Below are 25,608 nucleotides of genomic sequence, written 5' to 3' on the forward strand. Positions count from 1 at the left end.
TTATTCTTGTACCATTACCACTTTATTCCTGTAGACAAAGACAATGTTTGAAAAGTATTCTTGTAGTTTTACAACTTTACCGACACTTTTTGAGTGGTTACGATGAATAAAGTGTATCTGTACAACAAAACAAATGCAGCACTGATAATCACTAAGAAAAACAAAACGCCTACATTTCAGTGATACCGTCTTCAACCACCGGGGGCCGCTGTTTCCCCAGACTTGGATTTAGTAGGCGTGGCTGTTGTTCAGCAGTACTCTTCGCTGCTGGTGTCTCCCCTACAGATGGCGCCGAGGACTCCTATCGTGTTGCAAGCCCGCGTCCTGGTCCGCTTTCCACCGCTACAGCTGGACCAGCTGGACCAACAAGACCAGTTGCCCTCTTGGGAGACCGTAGGCCTCGTAGCCACTGCACAAAAAACAAACGGCGACATCACTGCGCGTGTCGTGGCGACGCCGCGTCATGTCGGACTCCTACCCGAGTGCTTGATTTTGTCGCCTTTGAAATTCTGGCAGGCCCGTCCCTCGAAGAGATTGGAGCAGAGACACACACACCTCCCGTCCAGCAGAGCCAGGGTGCCTCCGTTGTGGCACGGACTACACTTGCACACGCTGTACTCCGCTATGTAGTCCGCCGTGGCCCGCTTCATGTTGGCGATCCTGGCGCTGGCGTTCGCCATGTCCAGGGGGACCAGGGTGTAGATGGGCTGCGGCTGGCAGAGACACACAAAGCATACTTGCCAAGACTCCCGAATTTCAGTGCCTCTCCCGGGGCAACCATTCTACCGAATTTCTCCTGATTTCCACAATATCTGGGGCATGCCTTAAAGGCACTGCCTTTAGCGTCCTCTACAACCTGTCGTCAGGTCCGCTTTTCCTTCATACAGACAACGTGCCGGCCCAGTCACATAATATATGCGGCTTTTACACACACATGGTTTTCGCAGCTCACAGCAGAGTCGTTCTCCCAGGAAGGCAAATGGATCGCTCCGGACAGGACTTGCAGGTAGGAGCATGGTTTATTCTTGAGAAGTCAAAATAGCACCAAAAACAGAAAACTATTGACGGAGGCAGATAATTACATATATCCATATTTGTGTGCCATCCATCCATCCATCTTATTCCGCTTATCCGAGGTCGAGTCGCGGGGGCAGCAGCCTAAGCAGGGAAGCCCAGACTTCCCTCTCCCCAGCCACTTCATCCAGCTCCTCCCTGGGGACCCCGAGGTGTTCCCAGGCCAGCCGGGAGACATAGTCTTCCCAACGTGTCCTGGGTCTTCCCCGCAGCCTCCTACCCTAGGGAGGCGTTCGGGTGGCATCCTGACCAGATGCCCGAACCACCTCATCTGGCTCCTCTCGATGTGGAGGAGCAGCGGCTTTACTTTGAGCTCCTCCCGGATGGCAGAGCTTCTCACCCTATCTCTAAGGGAGAGCCCCGCTACCCGGCGGAGGAAACTCATTTCGGCCGCTTGTACCCGTGATCTTGTCCTTTCGGTCATAACCCAAAGCTCATGACCATAGGTGAGGATGGGAACGTAGATCGACCGGTAAATTGCGAGCTTTGCCTTCCGGCTCAGCTCCTTCTTCACCACAACGGACCGATACATCGTCCGCATTACTGAAGACGCCGCACCGATCCGCCTGGCGATCTCACGATCCACTCTTCCCTCACTCGTGAACAAGACTCCGAGGTACTTGAACTCCTCCACTTGGGGCAAGATCTCCTCCCCAACCCGGAGATGGCACTCCACCCTTTTCCGGGCGAGAACCATGGACTCGGACTTGGAGGTGCTGATTCTCATCCCAGTCGCTTCACACTCAGCTGCGAACCGATCCATATTTGTGTGTTACCGTATTTTCCGCACTATAAGGCGCACCGGATTATTAGCCGCACCTTCTATGAATTACATATTTCATAATTTTGTCCACCAATAAGCCGCCCCGGACTAAAAGCCGCGCCTACGCTGCGCTAAAGTGAATGTCAAAAAAACGCTGCGCTAAAGTGAATGTCAAAAAAACAGTCAGATAGTTCAGTCAAACTTTAATAATATATTGAAAACCAGCGTTCTAACAACTCTGTCCCAAAATGTACGCAAATGTGCAATCACAAACATAGTAAAATTCAAAATGGTGTAGAGCAATATTAACATAATGTTGCTCGAACGTTAATGTCACAACACACAAAATAAACATAGCGCTCACCTTCTGAAGTTATTCTTCATTCGTAAATCCTTCGAATTCTTCGTCTTCGGTGTCCGAATTGAAAAGTTGCGCAAGCGTGGTATCCAAAATGGCCGGTTCCGTCTCGTAGAAGTCATCGGGAGTCAGTGTCGCTGTTGTTCTGTGAATCCTGCCTTCCGGAAAGCTCGGACCACAGTTGTGACCGAAATATCTGCCCAAGCATTTACGATCCACTGGCAAATGTTGGCGTATGTCGTCCGGCGCTGTCTGCCCGTCTTAGTGAAGGTGTGTTCGCCTTCGGAGCTGTGTGAAAAAAGCCACCCGGCCTCTTCGCGTAAACTTCCCTTAACCACTCGCTCATCTTTTCTTCATCCATCCATCCCTTCGAGTTAGCTTTTATGATGACGCCGGCTGGAAAGGTCTCTTTTGGCAAGGTCTTCCTTTTGAATATCACCATGAGTGGAAGTTAGCATGGCAAGCTAGAACCACAGTGAAGGATGACTTCTCATTCCCTGTGGTGCGAATATTCACCGTACGTGCTCCCGTTCCACAGTGCGGTTCACAGGAATATCAGTTGCTGTGAAATACGGTAGTAATCCGTGTGCGGATGGAGAGATTGCGTCTTTTTATGAACCGGATCGCTTATTAGGAGCCATTTTGTGGTCTTTACAGATGTAAACAGGAAATGAAACGTACGGTGATATCCGCGCGTTTTTTCTTCTTCTTCCGGGGGCGGGTGAAGCGCTTCCTGTTCTATGGGGGCGGGTGAAGCGCTTCCTGTTCTATGGGGGCGGGTGCTTTCCTTGGCGGTTGCTTGCGTAGAAGAAGAAGCGCTTCCTGTTCTACCGGGAAAAAAGATGGCGGCTGTTTACCGAAGTTGCGAGATCGAAACTTTATGAAAATTAATCGTAATAAAGCGCACCGGGTTATAAGGCGCACTGTTAGCTTTTGAGAAAAATTGTGGTTTTTAGGTGCGCCTTATAGTGCGGAAAATACGGTACTTCTTTATTTTCATAGTCATATTACAAAACAGCTAGTGTTCTTTATTTGTTATCTTTTGGTTGTCTGCAAGTACTGTGTGCCAACTTTGAGGAATGTGAAGGGGGAGATCTTCTCCGCTTCTCGTCTAAAGCCGACTTTAGATAATAAACAAAAGGTACGTGGTTTGAGGAGATAGAGAGAGGGAGTAGTAATACATTATTTCTCTTATCTTTCCCTTTGCCCAGATGTGGAGTAAGAGGGACAAGTAGGGTGGGGGCAAGAGAGACGAGATAGAAAATAAGTTTTCCGTATGGGAGTTGAGACCAATTTAGCTGTGCGAGTGAGCGCTTCTGTACGGGATTTGGTCTCAAGTTTATTTCCAAAGGCTTTGGAAATAAAATGACAAAATACCTATTCTGTCTCTGGTGGTTCTTCTACTCAGCTTTATGTGTCATCAAAAGAGCTGGGGAGTGACCAGCAACTTGAATTCCCTGGGAGGAACAACTGGTCAAAACGCAACACTAGTCAAAGGAAAAGACTTGGAACGTGATAATGTGGTTTTGCCATTTTTTCATCGTAACATCACCACTTAATTCTAGCATCACTTTAAATTTCTTTCTGCGGTTTTACAACTTCATTGTCATTTTATTTTTGTAACATCACGACTTTCTATCGTTTTATTACGAATCAATTTTTTGTAGTGCACAACATTTTACCCTAAACATTGTGACTTTATTGTGGTAACATTTTGATTCTTCTTCGTAACATTATGAATTTATTCGCGTAACGACTTTTTCCTGTAACTTTTTTTAAACGTAACCTTACGATGTTTTTTTCCCCCGTGACATTACACATGTATTTGATAATGTAACAACTTTTTAACTGTTGTTGTTATGATAGAATGCACATTCAGTAACAGCTAACTATTCAAATCGCTATTAATAGCAAACAATACCCAAAGCTAATGCGAGTGCATGTGTTACGTACGTAAGTAATGTTGCGTTTGGACCAGTTGTTCCTCCCAGGGAATTCAAGTTGCTGGTCACTCCCAAGCTCTTTTATGACACGTAAAGCTGAGTAGAAGAACCACCAGAGACAGAATAGGTATTTTGTCATTTTATTTCCAAAGCCTTTGGAAATAAACTTGAGACCAAATCCCGTACAGAAGCGCTCACTCGCCCAGCTAAATTGGTCTAACTTTTCATACGGCAAAACTTCTTCTTTTATTTCGTCTCTCTTGCCCCCACCCTCTTGTCCCTTTCTCCACAGCTGGGCAAAGGGAAAGATAAGCGAAATAATGTATTACTTCTCCCCCTTTCTCCCAGCTCACCCAAGGTCCCTTTTGTTTATTATCTAAAGTCGGTTTTAGACGAAGAGCAGAGAAGATCTCCCCCTTCACATTCTCAAAAGTTGGCACACAGTATTTGCAGACAACCAAAAGATAACAAATAAAGAACACTAGCTGTTTTGTACTATGACTACGGTTTAAAAGAAGTAACACACAAATATGGATATATGTAATTATCTGCCTCCGTCAGTAATTACGTCATTACGTCCTAGAACCCGCAGAGGGCGGTGTTGGAATAATTGTTTGTAAGTTATCACAAAAGAAACGTTGTATTATGAATGCTGTCTTTCGAGGCCTAACAAGAGGAAGAAGGCTCGTGAAACGCCACTGTGATTTCAACACGGACAGATGGCAGGATCTGCTCAACTTCCAGAGGAACTCTCTTTGAAGTGTTAAACGAACTCTCTTTGAAATATTTCACAAACTCTCTTCCAACTATTTGGTAACCGAGGTCAACGCTATTTACGACCCGCTGCCCTCTTGAAGTCCCTGTGGTCAGGAGACGGGAGGGGTTATCCATTGTCCTCCAACACCTGCCTCAGCTGGATCCAGGAAGAGCCCAAGCCCGAGAAATCCTCTTCTTGGACTTCAAAGCGACCGAAAACAATGACTGTTTTATATACTTCCCATTCCTGCTGTGACATGTGTTGGTGCGTGAACATTGAACATCTGAATAAATGAGGAGACGAAAACCTTCTTCGTCAGAGCGTGGTGCAGGACTGTACAGAGAGTGCAGTGGCCATGTCTCTCCTCAATATTGAGTCCAAATTGAATTCTGTCTCGGGGCTTCACGGTGGCAGAGGGGTTAGTGCATCTGCCTCACAATACGAAGGTCCTGAGTAGTCTTGGGTTCAATCCCGGGCTCGGGATCTTTCTGTGTGGAGTTTGCATGTTCTCCCCGTGACTGCGTGGGTTCCCTCCGGGTACTCCGGCTTCCTCCCACTTCCAAAGACATGCACCTGGGGATAAGTTGATTGGCAACACTAAAATTGGCCCTAGTGTGTGAATGTGAGTGTGAATGTTGTCTGTCTATCTGTGTTGGCCCTGCGATGAGGTGGCGACTTGTCCAGGGTGTACCCCGCCTTCCGCCCGATTGTAGCTGAGATAGGCTCCAGCGCCCCCCGCGACTCCAATGGGAATAAGCGGTAGAAAATGGATGGATGGATGAATTCTGTCTCTGTTTGATTCCTTGCCTTTTGTCTTGTTTAATAGATGTCTTCAGTGTTTGAACGTGACAGGCGGGATATACTGTGTAAAATACCTTGTATCTATGTAAATGTCCCAAAAATCCCAGTATTTTCCCAATGAAAACAACAAATATTTGTTGTTATCGTGTCATGCCCACCTCACTGTGGAGCAGCGCCGGGGCGTCGGCGATGGTCCGAGCCCACTTCTGGTAGGTGTCCACATCCATCACACCTTCTTTGTTGAGCTTGGCCCTCATGACCACCGCGCTCTCCAGGGTGCCGCCTTTGACGGACGTCATCACCTTGTCCACCACCGCCTTGCCGGCGATCTCGTCTGAGGGTGGGGGGAACACGGAAAGTGAGGCGCAGGTAAAACAATGTACGTGGTGCCACGTCGTGAAAGACCAGGAGTCCACCTTTGAGACTTGTGGATACGGTTTCACACTTGTCGTCGCTGGCATGAGCTTTGCCATCTTTAATACTGTCCACGGCAAAATCCACCGAGATGCCCAATTTGACGCATTCCTGAATCTTCCGCTCGGTCAGATCTGGCAAAAGAGATATCAGCGCTTTTCAACTTTGACTGTAAAATGATCAGGATTCTGTATACTTTTGGCCTTGATGGCATCCTGGTTAAGAACGTAGATCAACTCGTATTCTCCGCCGGACCTCCCGTTTTTGGTGTAGTGGGTCCCGTAGTCCTCCAGGAAGGCAAAGTAAATGGCTTTGTCGTACTGCACGGGCAAAGACCGGATGTGCGCCAGGAACTCATCGGCCACTTGGAGCTCGCGGGAACGAAGCCTGTAGGTGTTCAACTGGATCCTGCCCCGGACCCTCATGAAACTCTTGTTCTAGACCAGCAGACCATGGACAACAGTAATTAGGGAACAATCAAAGAGTTCACAACCCAGCAGGCACAAGACTTTGAAACAACGTTGACAACTTGTTGACTAAGGTCCTGACGTGGAGCAACCCAAACCTGACGTTGAAACAACATGCTTTTTAAAAACGTTTCATCAATGTCAGATTCTGACGTTGATTTAACCATAGAATTTTGGTAATTTCCCAACGTTAGACATCAACGTTGTCTCAACATACAAATACAACTATTTTGCAACGTTGTTTCAAAGTCAGTTTTAAAGGACATGTACGTGTAATCAACGTCGTATCAATGTCTTGTGTCTGCTGGGAAGGGTTCTCCCGTCACCTTTATGTTGGAGTACTCCGAGACCTCTTTGATCATGGATTCCTTCTTGTACTGATATTCCAAACCGACGCCGACTTGCGCACCCGACGACATGGATTCCTCGCTCGGGCTGAACTTGAAGGAAAGTCCCGCCTCCACTTTCTCCGTCATCTCTGTGAGGATTTCTCTCAGAAGGCTGTGCGTGTCCTCGTAGACTTCCCTGGAGACCGTTTCCTCTGCAAGTGTCTGGAGATGCAAGGAGGTTCATCAGCAATTTTGGATTTTTTTTAGCTGGAACTTAACGGTAACATGCGAGCTGACCTGATAGTAGAGCACGCCGACGTTCCAAGGAAGCCTGTCGTGCTTTCCGGTGTACGGATTCCGGACTCGGTCACATTTCCCGTTGAAATAGTCGTTGTTAAAGGGGTTCATCCGGGGGTCGGCGCCCAAAATGTTGATTCTGGAGTAAGCCACACAAGTCTGAAGTAAGTGTAACCCGGTTGGTTCGGCCCTAGGTCTTCATCCCATTCCGCACAGAAACACAAACCCATCCATCCCATCCATCTTCTTCCGCTTATCCGAGGGCGGGTCGCAGGGGCAGCAGCCTAAGCAGGGAAGCCCAGACTTCCCTCTCCCCAGACCCCAGCCACTTCGTCCAGCTCCTCCCGGGGGATCCCGAGGCGTTCCCAGGCCAGCTTGGAGACATAGTCTTCCCAATGTGTCCTGGGTCTTCCCCGTAGCCCGTTTGGGTGGCATCCTGACCAGATGCCCGAACCACCTCATCTGGCTCCTCTCGATGTGGAGGAGCAGCGGCTTTACTTTGAGCTCCTCCCGGATTAGTTTCTTCTGCCACCTGGCGGAAGAAACTCATTTCGGCCGCCTCTACCTGTGATCTTGTCCTTTCGGTCATAGCCCAAAGCTCATGACCGTAGGTGAGGATGGGAACGTAGATTGACCGGTAAATTGAGAGCTTTGCTTTCCGGCTCAGCTCCTTCTTCACCACAACGGATCGATACAGCGTCCGCATTACTGAAGACGCCGCACCGATCCGCCTGTCGATCTCACCATCCACTCGTTAACAAGACTCCGAGGTACTTGAAGTCCTCCACATGGGGAAAGATCTCTTCCCCAACCCGGAGAGAAACACAAACCCTGGTCGAGCGAATGAGAGGCGAGTGGCCAACTCGGCAGCCAGCCCACACTGGCCGGAATCCGCTAGACTCACCCTAAACCTCACTCTCATCAATTTCCCCCTAGAGGATTAATAAAGGGTTTCTGGTTCTGATTCTGATTAGGCGGGTCATGGCACCACTGTAACCCAGTTGATTCGGTCCATGCCATTTTGCGTGCCACTCCGCATGTGACTCGAACTAGAAGCCCGAGAGGGTCAACTCTTGAAGTCGTCGGGAAGTGAAGTTTACTAACGTACACACGGACCAGCCACACTGTCTGGCCTCCGTTACATAAGACTGGTTTACAGAGTTTGATAGCTCCGGCTTTTAGCTCGGTTGCTCACTTGCCTCTAACGCCGGACGACCCAGGTTCGAATTTGAGCGAAAACAAAAAAGTGGGGATTGTTACAGTGGTGCAGTGAACAGGATGAGAGTGAGGTTTAGGGGGGCGGCCAGTGTGATGGACCATAAGTACGTTGGTAAACCTCGCTCTCCGGCATCGTTAAGAGTGTTGATAGCTCAGTTGCCAGCACGCTCGTCTCTAAAGCCGGACGACGCAGGTTCGAGACGCAAGCGGAACGGAAAAGCTGGGACCAAATCAGCTATGCCTTCCGGCTCAGCTCCTTCACCACAACGGATCGATACAGTGTCCGCATTACTGAAGACGCCGCACCGATCCGCCTGTCGATCTCACCATCCACTCTTCCCTCACTTGTGAACAAGACTCCGAGGTACTTGAACTCCTCCACTTGGGGCAAGATCTCCTCCCCAACCCGGAGAGGAACACAAACCCTGGTCGAGCGAATGAGAAGCGAGTGGCCAACTTGGCAGCCAGCCCACACTGGCCGGAATCCGCTAGACTCACCCTAAACCTCACTCTCATCAATTTCCCCCTAGAGGATTAATAAAGTGTTTCTGGTTCTGATTCTGATTAGGCGGGTCATGGCACCACTGTAACCCAGTTGATTCGGTCCATGCCATTTTGCGTCCCACTCCGCATGTGACTCGAACTAGAAGCCCGAGAGGGTCAACTCTTGAAGTCGTCGGGAAGTGAAGTTTACTAAGCCAGCGACACTGTCTGGCCTCCATTACATAAGACTGGTTTACAGAGTTTGATAGCTCCGGCTTTTAGCTCGGTTGCTAGCGCACTTTCCTCTAACGCCGGACGACCCAGGTTCGAATTTGGGCTAAAACAAAAAAGTGGGGATTGTTACAGTGGAGCCGTGAACGGGATGAGAGTGAGGTTTAAGGGGGGCGGCCAGTGTGGCTGGACCATAAGTACGTTGTTAAACCTCGCTCTCCGGCATCGTTAAGAGTGTTGATAGCTCGGTTGCTAGCACGCTCGTCTCTAAAGCCGGACGACGCAGGTTCGAGACGCAAGCGGAACGGAAAAGCTGGGACCAAATCAGCTTTGCCTTCCGGCTCAGCTCCTTCTTCACCACAACGGATCGATACAGTGTCCGCATTACTGAAGACGCCGCACCGATCCGCCTGTCGATCTCACCATCCACTCTTCCCTCACTCGTGAACAAGACTCCGAGGTACTTGAAGTCCTCCACATGGGGAAAGATCTCTTCCCCAACCCGGAGAGAAACACAAACCCTGGTCGAGCGAATGAGAGGCGAGTGGCCAACTTGGCAGCCAGCCCACACTGGCCGGAATCCGCTAGACTCACCCTAAACCTCACTCTCATCAATTTCCCCCTAGAGGATTAATAAAGGGTTTATGGTTCTGATTCTGATTAGACGGGTCATGGCACCACTGTAACCCAGTTGATTCGGTCCATGCCATTTTGCGTCCCACTCCGCATGTGACTCGAACTAGAAGCCCGAGAGGGTCAACTCTTGAAGTCGTCGGGAAGTGAAGTTTACTAAGCCAGCGACACTGTCTGGCCTCCATTACATAAGACTGGTTTACAGAGTTTGATAGCTCCGGCTTTTAGCTCGGTTGCTAGCGCACTTTCCTCTAACGCCGGACGACCCAGGTTCGAATTTGGGCAAAAACAAAATAGCGGGGATTGTTACAGTGGTGCCGTGAACGGGATGAGAGTGAGGTTTAGGGGGGCGGCCAGTGTGGCTGGACCATAAGTACGTTGGTAAACCTCGCTCTCCGGCATCGTTAAGAGTGTTGATAGCTCGGTTGCTAGCACGCTCGTCTCTAAAGCCGGACGACGCAGGTTCGAGACGCAAGCGGAACGGAAAAGCTGGGACCAAATCAGCTTTGCCTTCCGGCTCAGCTCCTTCTTCACCACAACGGATCGATACAGTGTCCGCATTACTGAAAACGCCGCACCAATCCGCCTGTCGATCTCACCATCCACTCTTCCCTCACTCGTGAACAAGACTCCTAGGTACTTGAACTCCTCCACTTGGGGCAAGATCTCCTCCCCAACCCGGAGAGAAACACAAACCCTGGTCGAGCGAATGAGAAGCGAGTGGCCAACTTGGCAGCCAGCCCACACTGGCCGGAATCCGCTAAACTCACCCTAAACCTCACTCTCATCAATTTCCCCCTAGAGGATTAATAAAGTGTTTCTGGTTCTGATTCTGATTAGGCGGGCCACTGTAACCCAGTTGATTCGGTCCATGCCATTTTGCGTCCCACTCCGCATGTGACTCGAACTAGAAGCCCGAGAGGGTCAACTCTTTAAGTCGTCGGGAAGTGAGGTTTACTAACGTACACACGGACCAGCCACACTGTCTGGCCTCCGTTACACAAGACTGGTTTACAGAGTTTGATAGCTCCGGCTTTTAGCTCGGTTGCTCACTTGCCTCTAACGCCGGACGACCCAGGTTCGAATTTGGGCTAAAACAAAAAAGTGGGGATTGTTACAGTGGAGCCGTGAACGGGATGAGAGTGAGGTTTAGGGGGGCGGCCAGTGTGGCTGGACCATAAGTACGTTGGTAAACCTCGCTCTCCGGCATCGTTAAGAGTGTTGATAGCTCGGTTGCTAGCACGCTCGTCTCTAAAGCCGGACGACGCAGGTTCGAGATGCAAGCGGAACGGAAAAGCTGGGACCAAATCAGCTATGCCTTCCGGCTCAGCTCCTTCTTCACCACAACGGATCGATACAGTGTCCGCATTACTGAAGACGCCGCACCGATCCGCCTGTCGATCTCACCATCCACTCTTCCCTCACTCGTGAACAAGACTCTTAGGTACTTGAACTCCTCCACTTGGGGCAGGATCTCCTCCCCAACCCGGAGATGGCACTCCACCCTTTTCCGGGCGAGAACCATGTTGACCTTTATGTTAGTTGTATTTAGTTTCTTTGCATCATGACTAGGGAAGGTTGTTTGGATTGTGTCGTATAAGTAAATGCTGTGCTATTGTTTCGAATGTACTTTTAAGGGTCATCAATCTGATTTACTCACATTGTCCACAAGATGGCAACTAACATGTAGCATTCAGAGGTATGTAAGATTAATTATGTAGAGGCTGGCAAGGATGCCTTTAACCTATTCGTTTCTTAAGAACGTAATTACAGTATTAAGTTTAAGAGGACTTTAGTTGATGGATCTACGTCACCATTGGAACTTGGATACGGACAAAAGACGCTGAGGTGTGGCTCTAGAAGACCAATTCCAACTCATCAGTAAGCCTTCATTCTTTGATGAGCCGGGGCTCTTCTCACCCGTATCCTGCCGTCCTGCCTTGCTCGTTGTTTTGCAGGACTGAGGAGCCGCACGGTTTCCGGAGGGGATCGCAGTCCTCGTCGGAACCGTCCTCGCAGTCGTAGTCTCCGTTGCACATCAGCCTCTTCTTGATGCAAGAGCCTGAGTAGACATTGAAGCGACTTCATCATCCCGACGTTGTTTTTATTCAACGTAAAAACCAAACATACAAAAAAAAAAAACGCACCTGACTCGCACTGGAACTCCGTGTCTGAGCACGCAGGAAGTGGCTCTTGTGGGCATTCTGTATCGGCTACGCAAGGCTCCCGCTCGCCGATCGAGCCCTGGCAGGCCTCGCCACCGAACTGGCCAAAAACCACTACGCTTCGAGAACGCCTCTGGGAACAAGAACATTGTTTTTAGCTGGGGTTTTTTTGGGAAAAGGCGACAAAAGAATCGATACATGACACGCAAAATTGACAAAAGCAGTAAAGTTGTCACGTTGTGTAAATATAGAGAATACAAAGATTGTTACATGGCCTTTCCTTTTAACAACACTCAGTAAAGGTTTGGGAACTGAGGAGACACATTTTTGAAGTGGAATTCTTTCCCATTCTTGCTTGACGTACAGCTTAAGTTGTTCAACAGTCTCCCTTCTCATATTTTAGCCTTCACACATTTTCAATGGGAGACAGGTTTGGACTACAGGCAGGCCAGTCTAGTACCCGCACTCTTTTACTACGAAGCCACGCTGTTGTAACACGTGGTTTGGCATTGTCTTGCTTGTCGTCCATGATAACGTTGCTTGGATGGCAACATATGTTGCTCCAAAAGCTGTATGCATACTTGCCAACCTTGAGACCTCCGATTTCGGGAGGTGGGGGGTGGGGGGTGGGGGTGGGGGCGTTTTTGGGGGTGGGGCGGGGGGCGTGGTTGGGGGCGTGGTTAAGATATATATATATATATAAGAAATACTTGACTTTCAGTGAATTCTAGCTATATATATATATATATATATATATATATATATATATATATATATATATATATATATATATATATATATATATATACGTATATATATATATATATATATATATATATATATATATATATATATATATAGCTAGAATTCACTGAAAGTCAAGTATTTCTTATATATAAGAAATATATATATAAGAAAAAAAAAAAAAGAAAAAAAAAAAATATATATATATATATATATATATATAGCTAGAATTCACTGAAAGTCAAGTATATATATATATATATATATATATATATATATATATATATATATATATATATATATATATATATATATATATATAGCTAGAATTCACTGAAAGTCAAGTATATATATATATATATATATATATATATATATATATATATATATATATATATATATATATATATATATATTTTTTTTTTTGTTGAATTTCAGTGTTCATTTACAAACTACAACTCACAAACACTTTAGAGTTAGGCTCCACCATCAGAATGTGTACTTAAACTTATAAAGATCACATGGATATTATTCAGTGAGTTGATTCACCAAAACTAACCTGTTATACAGGAGGAAAAAGCACACAGGACGTTTCAATTGTTCACAGACCGGTCGCGCTCATCAGAATGACAAGACACTTCCGGTCTGCAGGTGATAGCATTCAATTGGGAAGAAACGCCCTACTGCCCCCTACTGACCAATGTGAATACTGATAAATGTGTAATGACAGCTCCAAAAACGATTTCAAACCACAAAATAAACTAAATAAATCAACACAAAAATGTGACACATTATGGGTGGGTCACATGTGCATGTACAACAGGCTGTCAACACGTCACTCAGGTCCGCATGGAGCTGGAGGGGGCGTGGCCTCCAGCTCTGCCTGAATTTCGGGAGATTTTCGGGGGAAAATTTGTCCCGGGAGGTTTTCGGGAGAGGCGCTGAATTTCGGGAGTCTCCCGGAAAATCCCGGAGGGTTGGCAAGTATGTCTATTGTACATGCATATATGACAATAATATCTAAGGCTTTTAGAGAGTGCAGTGCACAACTGCGCACACAACAAGGAGACGAAGCAGAATGCATGATCAGAGAGGGTGTTCAGCATGGTTAGAAAAATAGCGACAGAGAATGGAACAAGGATGGACAATTCAACCCTTAACTCGACAATGAGTAGATGAGTGTTATGTGTGTGTATATGTGTAAATAAATGAACACTGAAATTCAAGTATTTCTCTTATTTATATCCATCCATCCATCCATCTTCTTCCGCTTATCCGAGGTCGGTCGCGGGGGCAGCAGCCTAAGCAGGGAAACCCAGACTTCCCTCTCCCCAGCCACTTCGTCCAGCTCTTCCTGTGGGACCCCGAGGCGTTCCCAGGCCAGCCGGGAGACATAGTCTTCCCAACGTGTCCTGGGTCTTCCCCGTGGCCTCCTACCGGTCGGACGTGCCCTAAACACCTCCCTAGGGAGGCGTTCGGGTGGCATCCTGACCAGATGCCCGAACCACCTCATCTGGCTCCTCTCGATGTGGAGGAGCAGCAGCTTTACTTTGAGCTCCCCCCGGATGGCAGAGCTTCTCACCCTATCTCTAAGGGAGAGCCCCGCCACCCGGCGGAGGAAACTCATTTCGGCCGCTTGTACCCGTGATCTTGTCCTTTCGGTCATAACCCAAAGCTCATGACCATAGGTGAGGATGGGAACGTAGATCGACCGGTAAATTGAGAGCTTTGCCTTCCGGCTCAGCTCCTTCTTCACCACAACGGATCGATACAGCGTCCGCATTACTGAAGACGCCGCACCGATCCGCCTGTCGATCTCACGATCCACTCTTCCCTCACTCGTGAACAAGACTCCGAGGTACTTGAACTCCTCCACTTGGGGCAAGGTCTCCTCCCCAACCCGGAGATGGCACTCCACCCTTTTCCGGGCGAGAACCATGGACTCGGACTTGGAGGTGCTGATTCTCATCCCAGTCGCTTCACACTCGGCTGCGAACCGATCCAGTGAGAGCTGAAGATCCTGGCCAGATGAAGCCATCAGGACCACATCATCTGCAAAAAGCAGAGACCTAATCCTGCAGCCACCAAACCAGATCCCGTCAACGCCTTGACTGCGCCTAGAAATTCTGTCCATAAAAGTTCAGAACAGAATGGGTGACAAAGGGCAGCCTTGGCGGAGTCCAACCCTCACTGGAAACGTGTCCGACTTACTGCCGGCAATGCGGACCAAGCTCTGACACTGATCATACAGGGAGCGGACTGCCACAATCAGACAGTCCGATACCCCATACTCTCTGAGCACTCCCCACAGGACTTCCCGAGGGACACGGTCGAATGCCTTCTCCAAGTCCACAAAGCACATGTAGACTGGTTGGGCAAACTCCCATGCACCCTCAAGGACCCTGCCGAGAGTATAGAGCTGGTCCACAGTTCCACGACCAGGACGAAAACCACACTGTTCCTCCTGAATCCGAGGTTCGACTATCCGGCGTAGCCTCCTCTCCAGTACACCTGAATAGACCTTACCGGGAAGGCTGAGGAGTGTGATCCCACGATAGTTAGAACACACCCTCCGGTTCCGCTTCTTAAAGAGAGGAACCACCACCCCGGTCTGCCAATCCATATATATATATATATATATATATATATATATATGAAATACTTGACTTGGTGAATTCTAGCTGTAAATATACTCCTCCCCTCTTAACCACGCCCCCACCCCACCCCCCGAAATCGGAGGTCTCAAGGTTGGCAAGTATGTTGCTGAGTCAGCTCAAGTTTTACGATTCTCGATGATAAATTGATATTTGATATTAAATTTTTGAGGCATGTTTTTTTAACCCCCCCAAAAATGTTGTGTCACACTCTAAATTGTCCCACTTGAGGGAGATTTCAGCTGCGGAGGTTCCGTTGTATGTCTCCCCCCTGTGGCCAGTGATGGCATGACCTGGTCGGGTGTTTAGCAGCTTTCAGACCATGTCATGAAACTAATAGTTTTGAGTAAAAGTTGGACTTACTCGCGTCAAAGTGCAGGGATCACAAAGTCTCCACTCAGACCAGCGACTCCACTGGCAGTCCACAGCGGGCGGGTCGGGAAGTTCTTCTCCCCTGGAAGACACAATTAGCCACCATTAGCTCTGTTGTGTATTCTCTGAGGAGGAAGTCAGCCATCAGGTTTGTGTATTGGATTCTAAAACTTGGCTCACTTGATAAACTCTGTGTGTTTATTATAAGGCCTTTAACTTAGCATTGTGTGGACGGAGTGATAGATCCTGGCATAATTAATAGGAGTGTGAATCTTTGGGCATGGAACGATTTAACTCTGACTCCTGGGTGACCATTCAATTCAGAATCCATTCCCCCAATTATTTGGTATAATAATGATGATGAAACTTTTTCAAAACAGGTTAGAAAAGTTAAAGTACTAATGATTTGTCCTCTGCATTTGACCCATAACCTTGTTCACCCTCTGGGAGGTGAGGGGAGCAGTGAGCAGCAGCGGTGGCCACGCCCGGGAAACATTTTTGGGTGATTTAACCCCCAATTCCAACCCTTGATGCTGAGTGCCATTTTTATAGTCTTTGGTATGACTCGTCCCGGGGTTTGAACTCACAACCTACCCATCTCAGGGCGGACACTCTAACCACTAGGCCACTGAATATGCCATCCATCTAGCCTTTTTTTTTTTTTTTTTTTTTACTGCTTGTCCTTTTTGGGGTGGCGAGCGGAGCCTATCCCAGCTGCATTCGGGCGGAAGGCGCGGTACACCCTGGACAAGTCGTGGCTGAATATTGTCTTTTTTTCTTTTAAATTCTTATAAAATAGAATAAAAAATGTAAATAATATATATTTATGTACATATATACATACATATGTGTGTATACATATATAGTACAGGCCAAAAGTTGGGACACACCTTCTCATTCAATCTTTATTTCCATGTGGAGTTAAAAAAAGGTGAAATAACTGAAAACATGTTTTATATTCTAGTTTCTTCAAAATAGCCACCCTTTGCTCTGATTACTGCTTTGCACACTCTTGGCATTCTCTCCATGAGCTTCAAGCGCACCGGTGAAGTGAAAACCATTTCAGGCGCCCTAGGCAAGATTTTAGGTGGCGCCCCCCCACATCGGCAGTGAAGTGTATATACTCACAAGAAACCGAATAGCTTTGTCTTTGACCTTTTTTTTACTTAAAGAAAGCAAATTAACAATCAGAATATAGTTAACAAGATAAAAAAAAATATGAATAAATAAATGAATGCAAAAAATAAAAAATGAATATATGAAATACAATATTTTTTACATACATATTGCTTAATTAACATTAATGATGTGCACTTTAACAACCAGGCTTACAACTATACCTAATATATAAAGGGGTGGAAAAGTGACTATTACCTGCAGGGCAAACATTAGCTAACCAGAAGGCAATAACAATGTAAACAAAAAACACCTGCTTAAAAGATCTAATACAAATGTCCCTGAGGAATGTAAGGTGGGAGTATTGTAATTACCTAACGTTACATTATTATTTTCCATAACAATTTAGCCCCCTCCACAATATTAACCCGACGTTAAAACAGAACTAGCTATTTATTGATTAGCAATTGCCGAATCATGTAACATTAGCTTAATGCTAAAAAGCCAGGTTACTATCACATTCTGTAACAGACAAATAATTTCATGTAGGCTAACGTTACCTACCTGCTACCTCTGTCTTTTTCTCGTTTCTCCTCCTCTTCTTTTCTCTTTTTTCTTCCCTGGGCACCTGACAGTTTTGGCCGTTTTGACATCTTGTGTTGATTTTTTGATGTGGTGACGTCCAAAAAGAGTCATGATACGGGAAGGGAGGGGGCGCACCGTGCGGGAGGGGGGGGGGGGGGGGGGGGGGGGGTAATGTTGTAACAAATAATATTTCTATTATATAGGCTTTACTTTGCATTTTAATTAACGTGGGATTATTTTTTGTATTTAGAAATAATAGTACCAACTTTTTTTTTCTTCTCCAACATTTGTGGCACTGGCGTGGCGCCCCCTGATGGACGGCGCCCTTAGCATTTGCCTATACGGCCTATGCCACGGGCCGGCCCTGCAGGTGACTCTTGAAGCTCATGGAGAGAATGCCAAGAGTGTGCGAAAAAGTAACCAGAGCAAAGGGTGGCTATTTTGAAGAAACTAGAACATAAAACATGTTTTCAGTTATTTTTTTTGTTAAGTACATAACTCCACATGTGTTCATTCATAGTTTTGATGTGACAATACACAATGTAAATGAGGGGGCCCCACACTTTTTGACTCGGGGCCCGCATTGGGTTAAAAAAAATTATATAAATATATGTGTATGTATATATATATATATATATGTATGTGTGGGAAAAAAATCACAAGACTATTTCATCTCTACAGGCCTGTTTCATGAGGGGGGGTTCCCTCAATCATCAGGAGATTTTAATGGGAGCATTCACATACCATGGTTTATATAGGGCACAGAGTGGGTGGGTACAGGCTGGCGTAGGGGCGTGGTGATTGGCTCATGTGTTACCTAGGAGGTGTTTCCGTCTGTGGCGGCATGCTGTTACAATTTCGCTGCGCTTGTTGAGGGATGACAGGTCTGGACGGTAAATAATAAACATTTTCTCTTTCAAGCATAGGTTGCATCTTTTAAAGTTAAAGTTAAAGTACCAATGATTGTCACACACACACTAGGTGTGGCGAAATTATTCTCTGCATTTGACCCATCACCCTTGATCACCCCCTGGGAGGTGAGGGGAGCAGTGGGCAGCAGCGGTGGCTGCGCCCGGGAATCATTTTGGTGATTTAACCCCCAATTCCAACCCTTGATGCTGAGTGCCAAGCAGGGAGGTAATGGGTCCCATTTTTATAGTCTTTGGTATGACTATTGTAAGGTGTGCTGGATGCAAGAATTTGCCATGTTATTGAATATTCAACATTATTGTCTTTGAGGTCCCAAATGTGTTTGCTGAGTTCTGTGGTATTCCGCAGGTTTTGGTTCCTGAAAGAAGCCTTGTGATTGTTCCATCTGGTTTTGAATTCTCCCTCGGTTAATCCTACATATGTGTCGGATGTGTTAATGTCCTTGCGTGTTACCTTAGATTGGTAGACAACTGATGTTTGTAAGCACCCCCCGTTGAGAGGGCAATCAGGTTTCTTTCGGCAGTTGCAGCCTTTGTTGGTTTTGGAGTCGCTCTGTCCGGGGGCCGACGGCTCATTTGCAATTGTTTTGTTGTGGTTTGAGATAATTTGTCGTATATTGTTCATGCAGCTGTAGCTCAATTTAATGTTGTTCTTGTTGAATACTTTTCTTAGGGTGTTGTCTTTGGGAAAGTGTTTGTCAATCAGATTGAGGAATTTGTGTCCAATGTTAGTTGAGACGTTTTTGCTGTATGGGGGGTTGTACCAGATGATGTCGTTTCGTTTTCTGTTCTTTTTTGGTTGGTTTCCTGGCGTGGGTTCATAGGTGAGGGTGAAATTGTATCCGCTTTCATCAAGGGCTTTTTGGTACGGGGGGGTTGCTTGGTCAAATTCAGCTTTGCTAGATGACAGCATCGATAGCCTTTTATTAATTCCGGTAGGTATTCTTTTCGTGGTGGTGGGTGGGTGGTTGCTGCCATGGTGCACGTATTGGTGCAAACCGTCAACTTCCTTGACGTCACTTTCAACCTGAGCAGCTACCAACCATTCACGAAACCCAACACAACACTCCAATACGTGCACCATGACATTATATACATTATATATATACATATATATATATATATATATATATATATATATATATACATATATATATATATATATATATATATATATATATATATATATATATATATATATACACATATATGTACAGTATGTATATATGTATATATATATGTGTATATATGTATATATGTGAATATATGTATATATGTGTATGTATATATATATGTGTGTGTGTGTGTGTGTATATATGTGTGTGTATATATATATATATATATATATATTTATATATATATGTACAATATGTATATATGTATATATATATATATATATATATATATATATATATATATATATATATATATATATATATATATATATATATATATATATATGTGTGTATATATGTATATACATGTATATATGTATATATATATATGTGTGTGTATATATATATATATATATATATATATATATTCCTCGAGCACTAATTGACACAGTGGCGCGATGATGTCACGTTATCGATAGGAAAATGCATTTTTAGACAATATGATTTGCCGGAGCGGCTCGGAGAAGGATTAAAAAGGACAGATTTAAAATAATAATAATATAAAAAGTACAAAATACAAAAATAACTTCTTTTTTTTAAAGACTTGGGACTTCCCGTGTGCCGTAGTCTGATGTAAATAGTCATGGAAATAAAGAAATCACATTGAATCATACTTGCCAACCTTGAGACCTCCGATTTCGGGAGGTGGAGGGTGGGGGCGTGGTCAGGGGTGGGGCGGGGCGTGGTTGGGGGCGTGGTTAAGAGGGGAGGAGTATATTGCCAGCTAGAATTCACCAAGTCAAGTATTTCATATATAGATATCTACATCCTGAAAATATGCAAAAAACAAACTGTGTTTAGATAATTGATACTTCAAACTTGCATAAATAAATATTAAGGAATATAACATAACTTGGCTTCTGAGAGCTTCAAAATGTAATGAATAAAATGCTAAAGTTGTTGATAAACAAGCAATTATTTTAATAATTAAATATGGTCATTTTAAATGAATTATTATGATAATTTAAAATCAATTATTTCAAACATGTTTATTTTAATGTATAATTCTATGGCTGGATGTAATAAGAAGTCACGGAAAAATACAAATAAAAATACAATTAATTTTGATGTTTTTAGCAAAATATAGTAAAAATGTATTTAGTTTTTTTTTTTTTTAAATTAATAAATATATTTATTTTTAGGTAAGATAAACATAATAATACAATTTATCTCTAGTCTGGATGATTTAGTTCTTGTCACCCTGTCATGAAAAAAGGCTGTCCTCACTCAGGTCCGCATGGAGCTGGAGGGGGCGTGGCCTCCAGCTCCGGCTGAAAATCGGGAGATTTTCGGGAGAATATTTGTCCCGGGAGGTTTTCGGGAGAGGCGCTGAATTTCGGGACTCTCCCGGGAAAATTCGGGAGGGTTGGCAAGTATGCATTGAATGAGAAGGTGTGTCCAAACTTTTGGCCTGTACTGTATGTGCATGTGTATTTATATATGTATATGTATATAAATATGTGAATATACATTTATGGAAAATAATGAAAGAGATCCGCCCGGAGTTCCTTAAGGCTCTGGATGTTGTGGGGCTGTCTTGGTTGACAAGACTCTGCAACATCGCGTGGACATCGGGGGCGGTACCACTGGATTGGCAGACCGGGGTGGTGGTTCCTCTCTTTAAGAAGGGGAAACGGAGGGTGTGTTCCAACTATCGTGGGATCACACTCCTCAGCCTTCCCGGTAAGGTCTATTCAGGTGTACTGGAGAGGAGGCTACGCCGGATAGTCGAACCTCGGATTCAGGAGGAACAGTGTGGTTTTCGTCCTGGTCGTGGAACTGTGGACCAGCTCTATACTCTCGGCAGGGTCCTTGAGGGTGCATGGGAGTTTGCCCAACCAGTCTACATGTGCTTTGTGGACTTGGAGAAGGCATTCGACCGTGTCCCTCGGGAAGTCCTGTGGGGAGTGCTCAGAGAGTATGGGGTATCGGACTGTCTGATTGTGGCAGTCCGCTCCCTGTATGATCAGTGTCAGAGCTTGGTCCGCATTGCCGGCAGTAAGTCGGACACGTTTCCAGTGAGGGTTGGACTCCGCCAAGGCTGCCCTTTGTCACCCATTCTGTTCTGAACTTTTATGGACAGAATTTCTAGGCGCAGTCAAGGCGTTGAGGGGATCTGGTTTGGTGGCTGCAGGATTAGGTCTCTGCTATTTGCAGATGATGTGGTCCTGATGGCTTCCTCCGGCCAAGATCTTCAGCTCTCGCTGGATCGGTTCGCAGCCGAGTGTGAAGCGACTGGGATGGGAATCAGCACCTCCAAGTCCGAGTCCATGGTTCTCTTCCGGAAAAGGGTGGAGTGCCATCTCCGGGTTGGGGAGGAGATCTTGCCCCAAGTGGAGGAGTTCAAGTACCTCGGAGTCTTGTTCACGAGTGGGGGAAGAGTGGATCGTGAGATCGACAGGCGGTTCGGTGCGGCGTCTTCAGTAATGCGGACGCTGTATCGATCCGTTGTGGTGAAGAAGGAGCTGAGCCGGAAGGCAAAGCTCTCGATTTACCGGTCGATCTACGTTCCCATCCTCTACCTATGGTCATGAGCTTTGGGTCATGACCGAAAGGACAAGATCACGGGTACAAGCGGCCGAAATGAGTTTCCTCCGCCGGGTGGCGGGGCTCTCCCTTAGAGATAGGGTGAGAAGCTCTGTCATCCGGGGGGAGCTCAAAGTAAAGCCGCTGCTCCTCCACATGGAGAGGAGCCAGATGAGGTGGTTCGGGCATCTGGTCAGGATGCCACCCGAACGCCTCCCTAGGAAGGTGTTTCGGGCACGTCCGACCGGTAGGAGGCCACGGGGAAGACCCAGGACACGTTGGGAAGACTATGTCTCCCGGCTGGCCTGGGAACGCCTCGGGATCCCCCGGGAGGAGCTGGACGAAGTGGCTGGGGAGAGGGAAGTCTGGGCTTCCCTGCTTAGGCTGCTGCCCCCGCGACCCGACCTCGGATAAGCGGAAGAAGATGGATGGATGGATGGATGGAATCGCAATTTGTGAATCAATATTTTTGTGCGCCTCCAATAAAGAACCTCTCCTTGAGTGCAATATTTGGAATGCCATTTAAAAAGATGATGAAACATAAACATAGTTCATGAAATAGATGTATTGCACATAACCGTCGACCACGCCACCTTAATCACTCGTCTTGAGAACTGTGTGGGCATTAAGGGCGCCGCCTTCAACTGGTTCCGGTCGTACCTAACCGACAGGAGTTTTTGTGTAAAAGTAGACAGTTTTATGTCGTCCACAGCTCCTTTACCACATGGGGTCCCCCAGGGCTCAATCCTTGCCCCAATTTTATTTGCGCTTTACCTTCTCCCCCTTGGTTCTATTTTTAGGAAGTACAGTATTGCATTTCATTTTTATGCCGATGATTGCCAGATTTATTTTCCCATGGCACAAAATAACACGGTTCAACGTCTTATTGACTGCCTGCACGACATCAAAGTCTTCCTGAGCCTAAATGAAGATAAAACAGAAGTTATGTTGTTCGGTCCAAGTCGCTCTCCCTCCCCCAACGTTGACCTCGGCACTCTGACCCCGTATCTCAGCGACTCTGTCACAAACCTGGGGGTAGAGTTTGACTCAGATTTTAAATTCGAAAAACAAATCAGCAGCGTCGTTCAAAAAAGCTTTTATCAATTACGCCAAATAGCGAAAGTGAAACCGCTTCTATCAAGACATGATCTTGAGAAATTAATCCACGCTTTTATCTCGACTCGTCTTGATTATTGTAATGCCCTGTATGTTGGCATTAGCCAGGCCTCCCTCGCCCGCCTGCAGCTCGTGCAGAACTCTGCTGCTCGTCTGCTAACACAGACCCGCAGACGTGAGCACATCACCCCTATTTTAGCGTCCCTTCACTAGCTCCCTGTGCGTTACCGAATACATTTTAAACTCCTTTTATTTGTTTTTAAATGTCTAAACAACCTCGCGCCAACCTATCTCTCCGACCTCCTTCAGCCTTACTGCCCCACCCGATCCTTAAGATCAGCCGATCAGCTGCTGTTGACGGTCCCTGACACAAGGCTGAAGCTTAGAGGTGACAGAGCTTTCGCCGTTGCTGCTCCCAAGCTCTGGAACGACCTACCTCTGAGTGTTAGACAAGCCTCCTCTCTTCCTGTTTTTAAATCTCTCTCTTAAAAACATACTTTTATTCCATGGCTTTTAACACTGAGTGATATCCATCCTGCAATGGCGCCCCATAATACACCTGCTGTGATCCTGTTTTTATGTTTTTATTAATTCTATTTTAATTATTTATTTTTTATCGTGTTCTGTTTGTGTTGTGTTGTGTTTGCTCGGTACTCGTTTTATCTTTTAACCTGCTCATTGTACAGCACTTTGGCTACCCCTGTGGTAAATTTTAAATGTGCTTTATAAATAAAGTTGATTTGATTTGATTTGATAATAAATCTCACAACTTCATTCATAAAAACATCATTTTAAAAACAATTATTGAAATTGTTCATTATTAGAAGACGTTACATCACAGTTCCTTCATCCATCATACGTACCTTCCTGGTCCAGGGAGCCCCAGCATCAAACACAAACACAAACACAGTGGCACGGCGGATACAATCCTCATTTTGTCACGACAAAACCAAAATAAAAGTTAGTTTCCTCCCGACAATGACATTTATGCAAAGCTGCAGGCCAGACGGACTTTTAAACCTCCTTCTGTCAATCATTGTCTTCTTGCAAAAGTACACTTTCTCTCAATTGCATTTTTTTTGTGTTATTGATCGCTGGGCTGGAAAAGGTCAACGTTTCTTTGAAGCATTTTGACTCATCCAGTCGTCACGGGTTCGATTCCCAGATTTGGTTGGCGACCATGAATATTAGTTTATAAGAAGAGGACCAATCCTTTGAGTTTGATGGATTAACAGGTACACCAGCTAGCACACAGGTGTCTAACTCAAGGCCCCGGGGGCCAGATGTGGCCCGCCACTTCATTTCATTTGGCCCTGGAAAGCCTGCAAATAAAATGTATCAATAAAGTACTGTAACTTTTTCTTACTAAATTCTTTCTTTCTATTTTGGGAGAAAAAAAAATAAAAAATACTCCATGTAATCTCAAATGATGTTCACTTAAATGTTGTCTAATTATGCACAAATATATTATCACACCAATTTTTAAATAGAAATGGTCATGATCTGTGGTCTGGATCATGTTTTTTGTTATTTTCTGTTAGTTTAAGACTCCGATAGTGTCAAGACTTGATCTTGGGAGTTTGCTTTTCCGGGATGCAACGGAAAGTTGGCTCGTGCGAGACGGGAATGAAGGTACATGATTTATTATTATAAAAAAAAGGAATAAATGAAAGCGCGCACAGTGGCGAAGAATAAACTATAAAACCAAAAGACTATAGCAAAAAAAGTACAAACAAAAAACACGCACAATGGCGGAGAACAAACTATGAAACCAAAAAGACTAAACATGGAACAAAAACTTACTTTGGCTTGGACAGAAATAGTTGCTTGAGGAATTGACATGGAAAGAAGTAACAGGCATGGACAGAGCACAAATGTGGTGTGAGGTCGTCAGGCCGAACAACAGAAAATGAATGAACTTAAATACTATGGACATGATTAGTGAAAGCAGGTGCGTGACTCAAAACGTGAAACAGGTGCGTGACGTGACAGGTGAAAACTAATGGTTGCTATGGTGACCAGACAAGGGAGTGAAAAGACAGAAACTAAACAAAACATGACTTAAAACAAAACATGATAATACAGACATGACAGATCAATCAATCAATCAATCAATCTTTATTTATATAGCCCTAAATCACAAGTGTCTCAAAGGGCTGCACAAGCCACAACGACATCCTCGGTACAAAGCCCACATACGGGCAAGGAAAAACTCACCCCAGTGGGACGTCGATGTGAATGACTATGAGAAACCTTGGAGAGGACCGCATATGTGGGTAACCCCCCCCTCTAGGGGAGACCGAAAGCAATGGATGTCGAGTGGGTCTGACATAATATTGTGAGAGTCCAGTCCATAGTGGATCCAACATAATAGTAAGAGTCCAGTCCATAGTGGGGCCAGCAGGAAACCATCCCGAGCGGAGACGGGTCAGCAGCGCAGAGATGTTCCCAACCGATA

At 45.7% G+C, this 25,608-nt stretch overlaps 1 protein-coding gene across 1 annotated transcript; it reads right to left on the minus strand.

Moving 5' to 3' along the window:
• Positions 1-248: 248 nt before the first annotated feature.
• Positions 249-24,161, minus strand: c9 (complement component 9). The gene is made up of 11 exons (XM_061966346.1): positions 24,014-24,161; positions 15,695-15,785; positions 11,916-12,066; positions 11,689-11,830; positions 7,204-7,342; positions 6,904-7,128; positions 6,307-6,547; positions 6,113-6,244; positions 5,855-6,030; positions 479-713; positions 249-409 (listed from the first exon to the last, which is right to left on the minus strand). The coding sequence occupies exons 1-11, from the start codon at positions 24,082-24,084 to the stop codon at positions 249-251; spliced, it is 1,764 nt and encodes a 587-aa protein (XP_061822330.1). The 5' UTR covers positions 24,085-24,161.
• Between the last annotated feature and the right edge of the window lie 1,447 nt (positions 24,162-25,608).

Source organism: Nerophis lumbriciformis, linkage group LG11 (assembly GCF_033978685.3).
Source record: "Nerophis lumbriciformis linkage group LG11, RoL_Nlum_v2.1, whole genome shotgun sequence".
Taxonomy (NCBI): Eukaryota; Metazoa; Chordata; class Actinopteri; order Syngnathiformes; family Syngnathidae; genus Nerophis; species Nerophis lumbriciformis.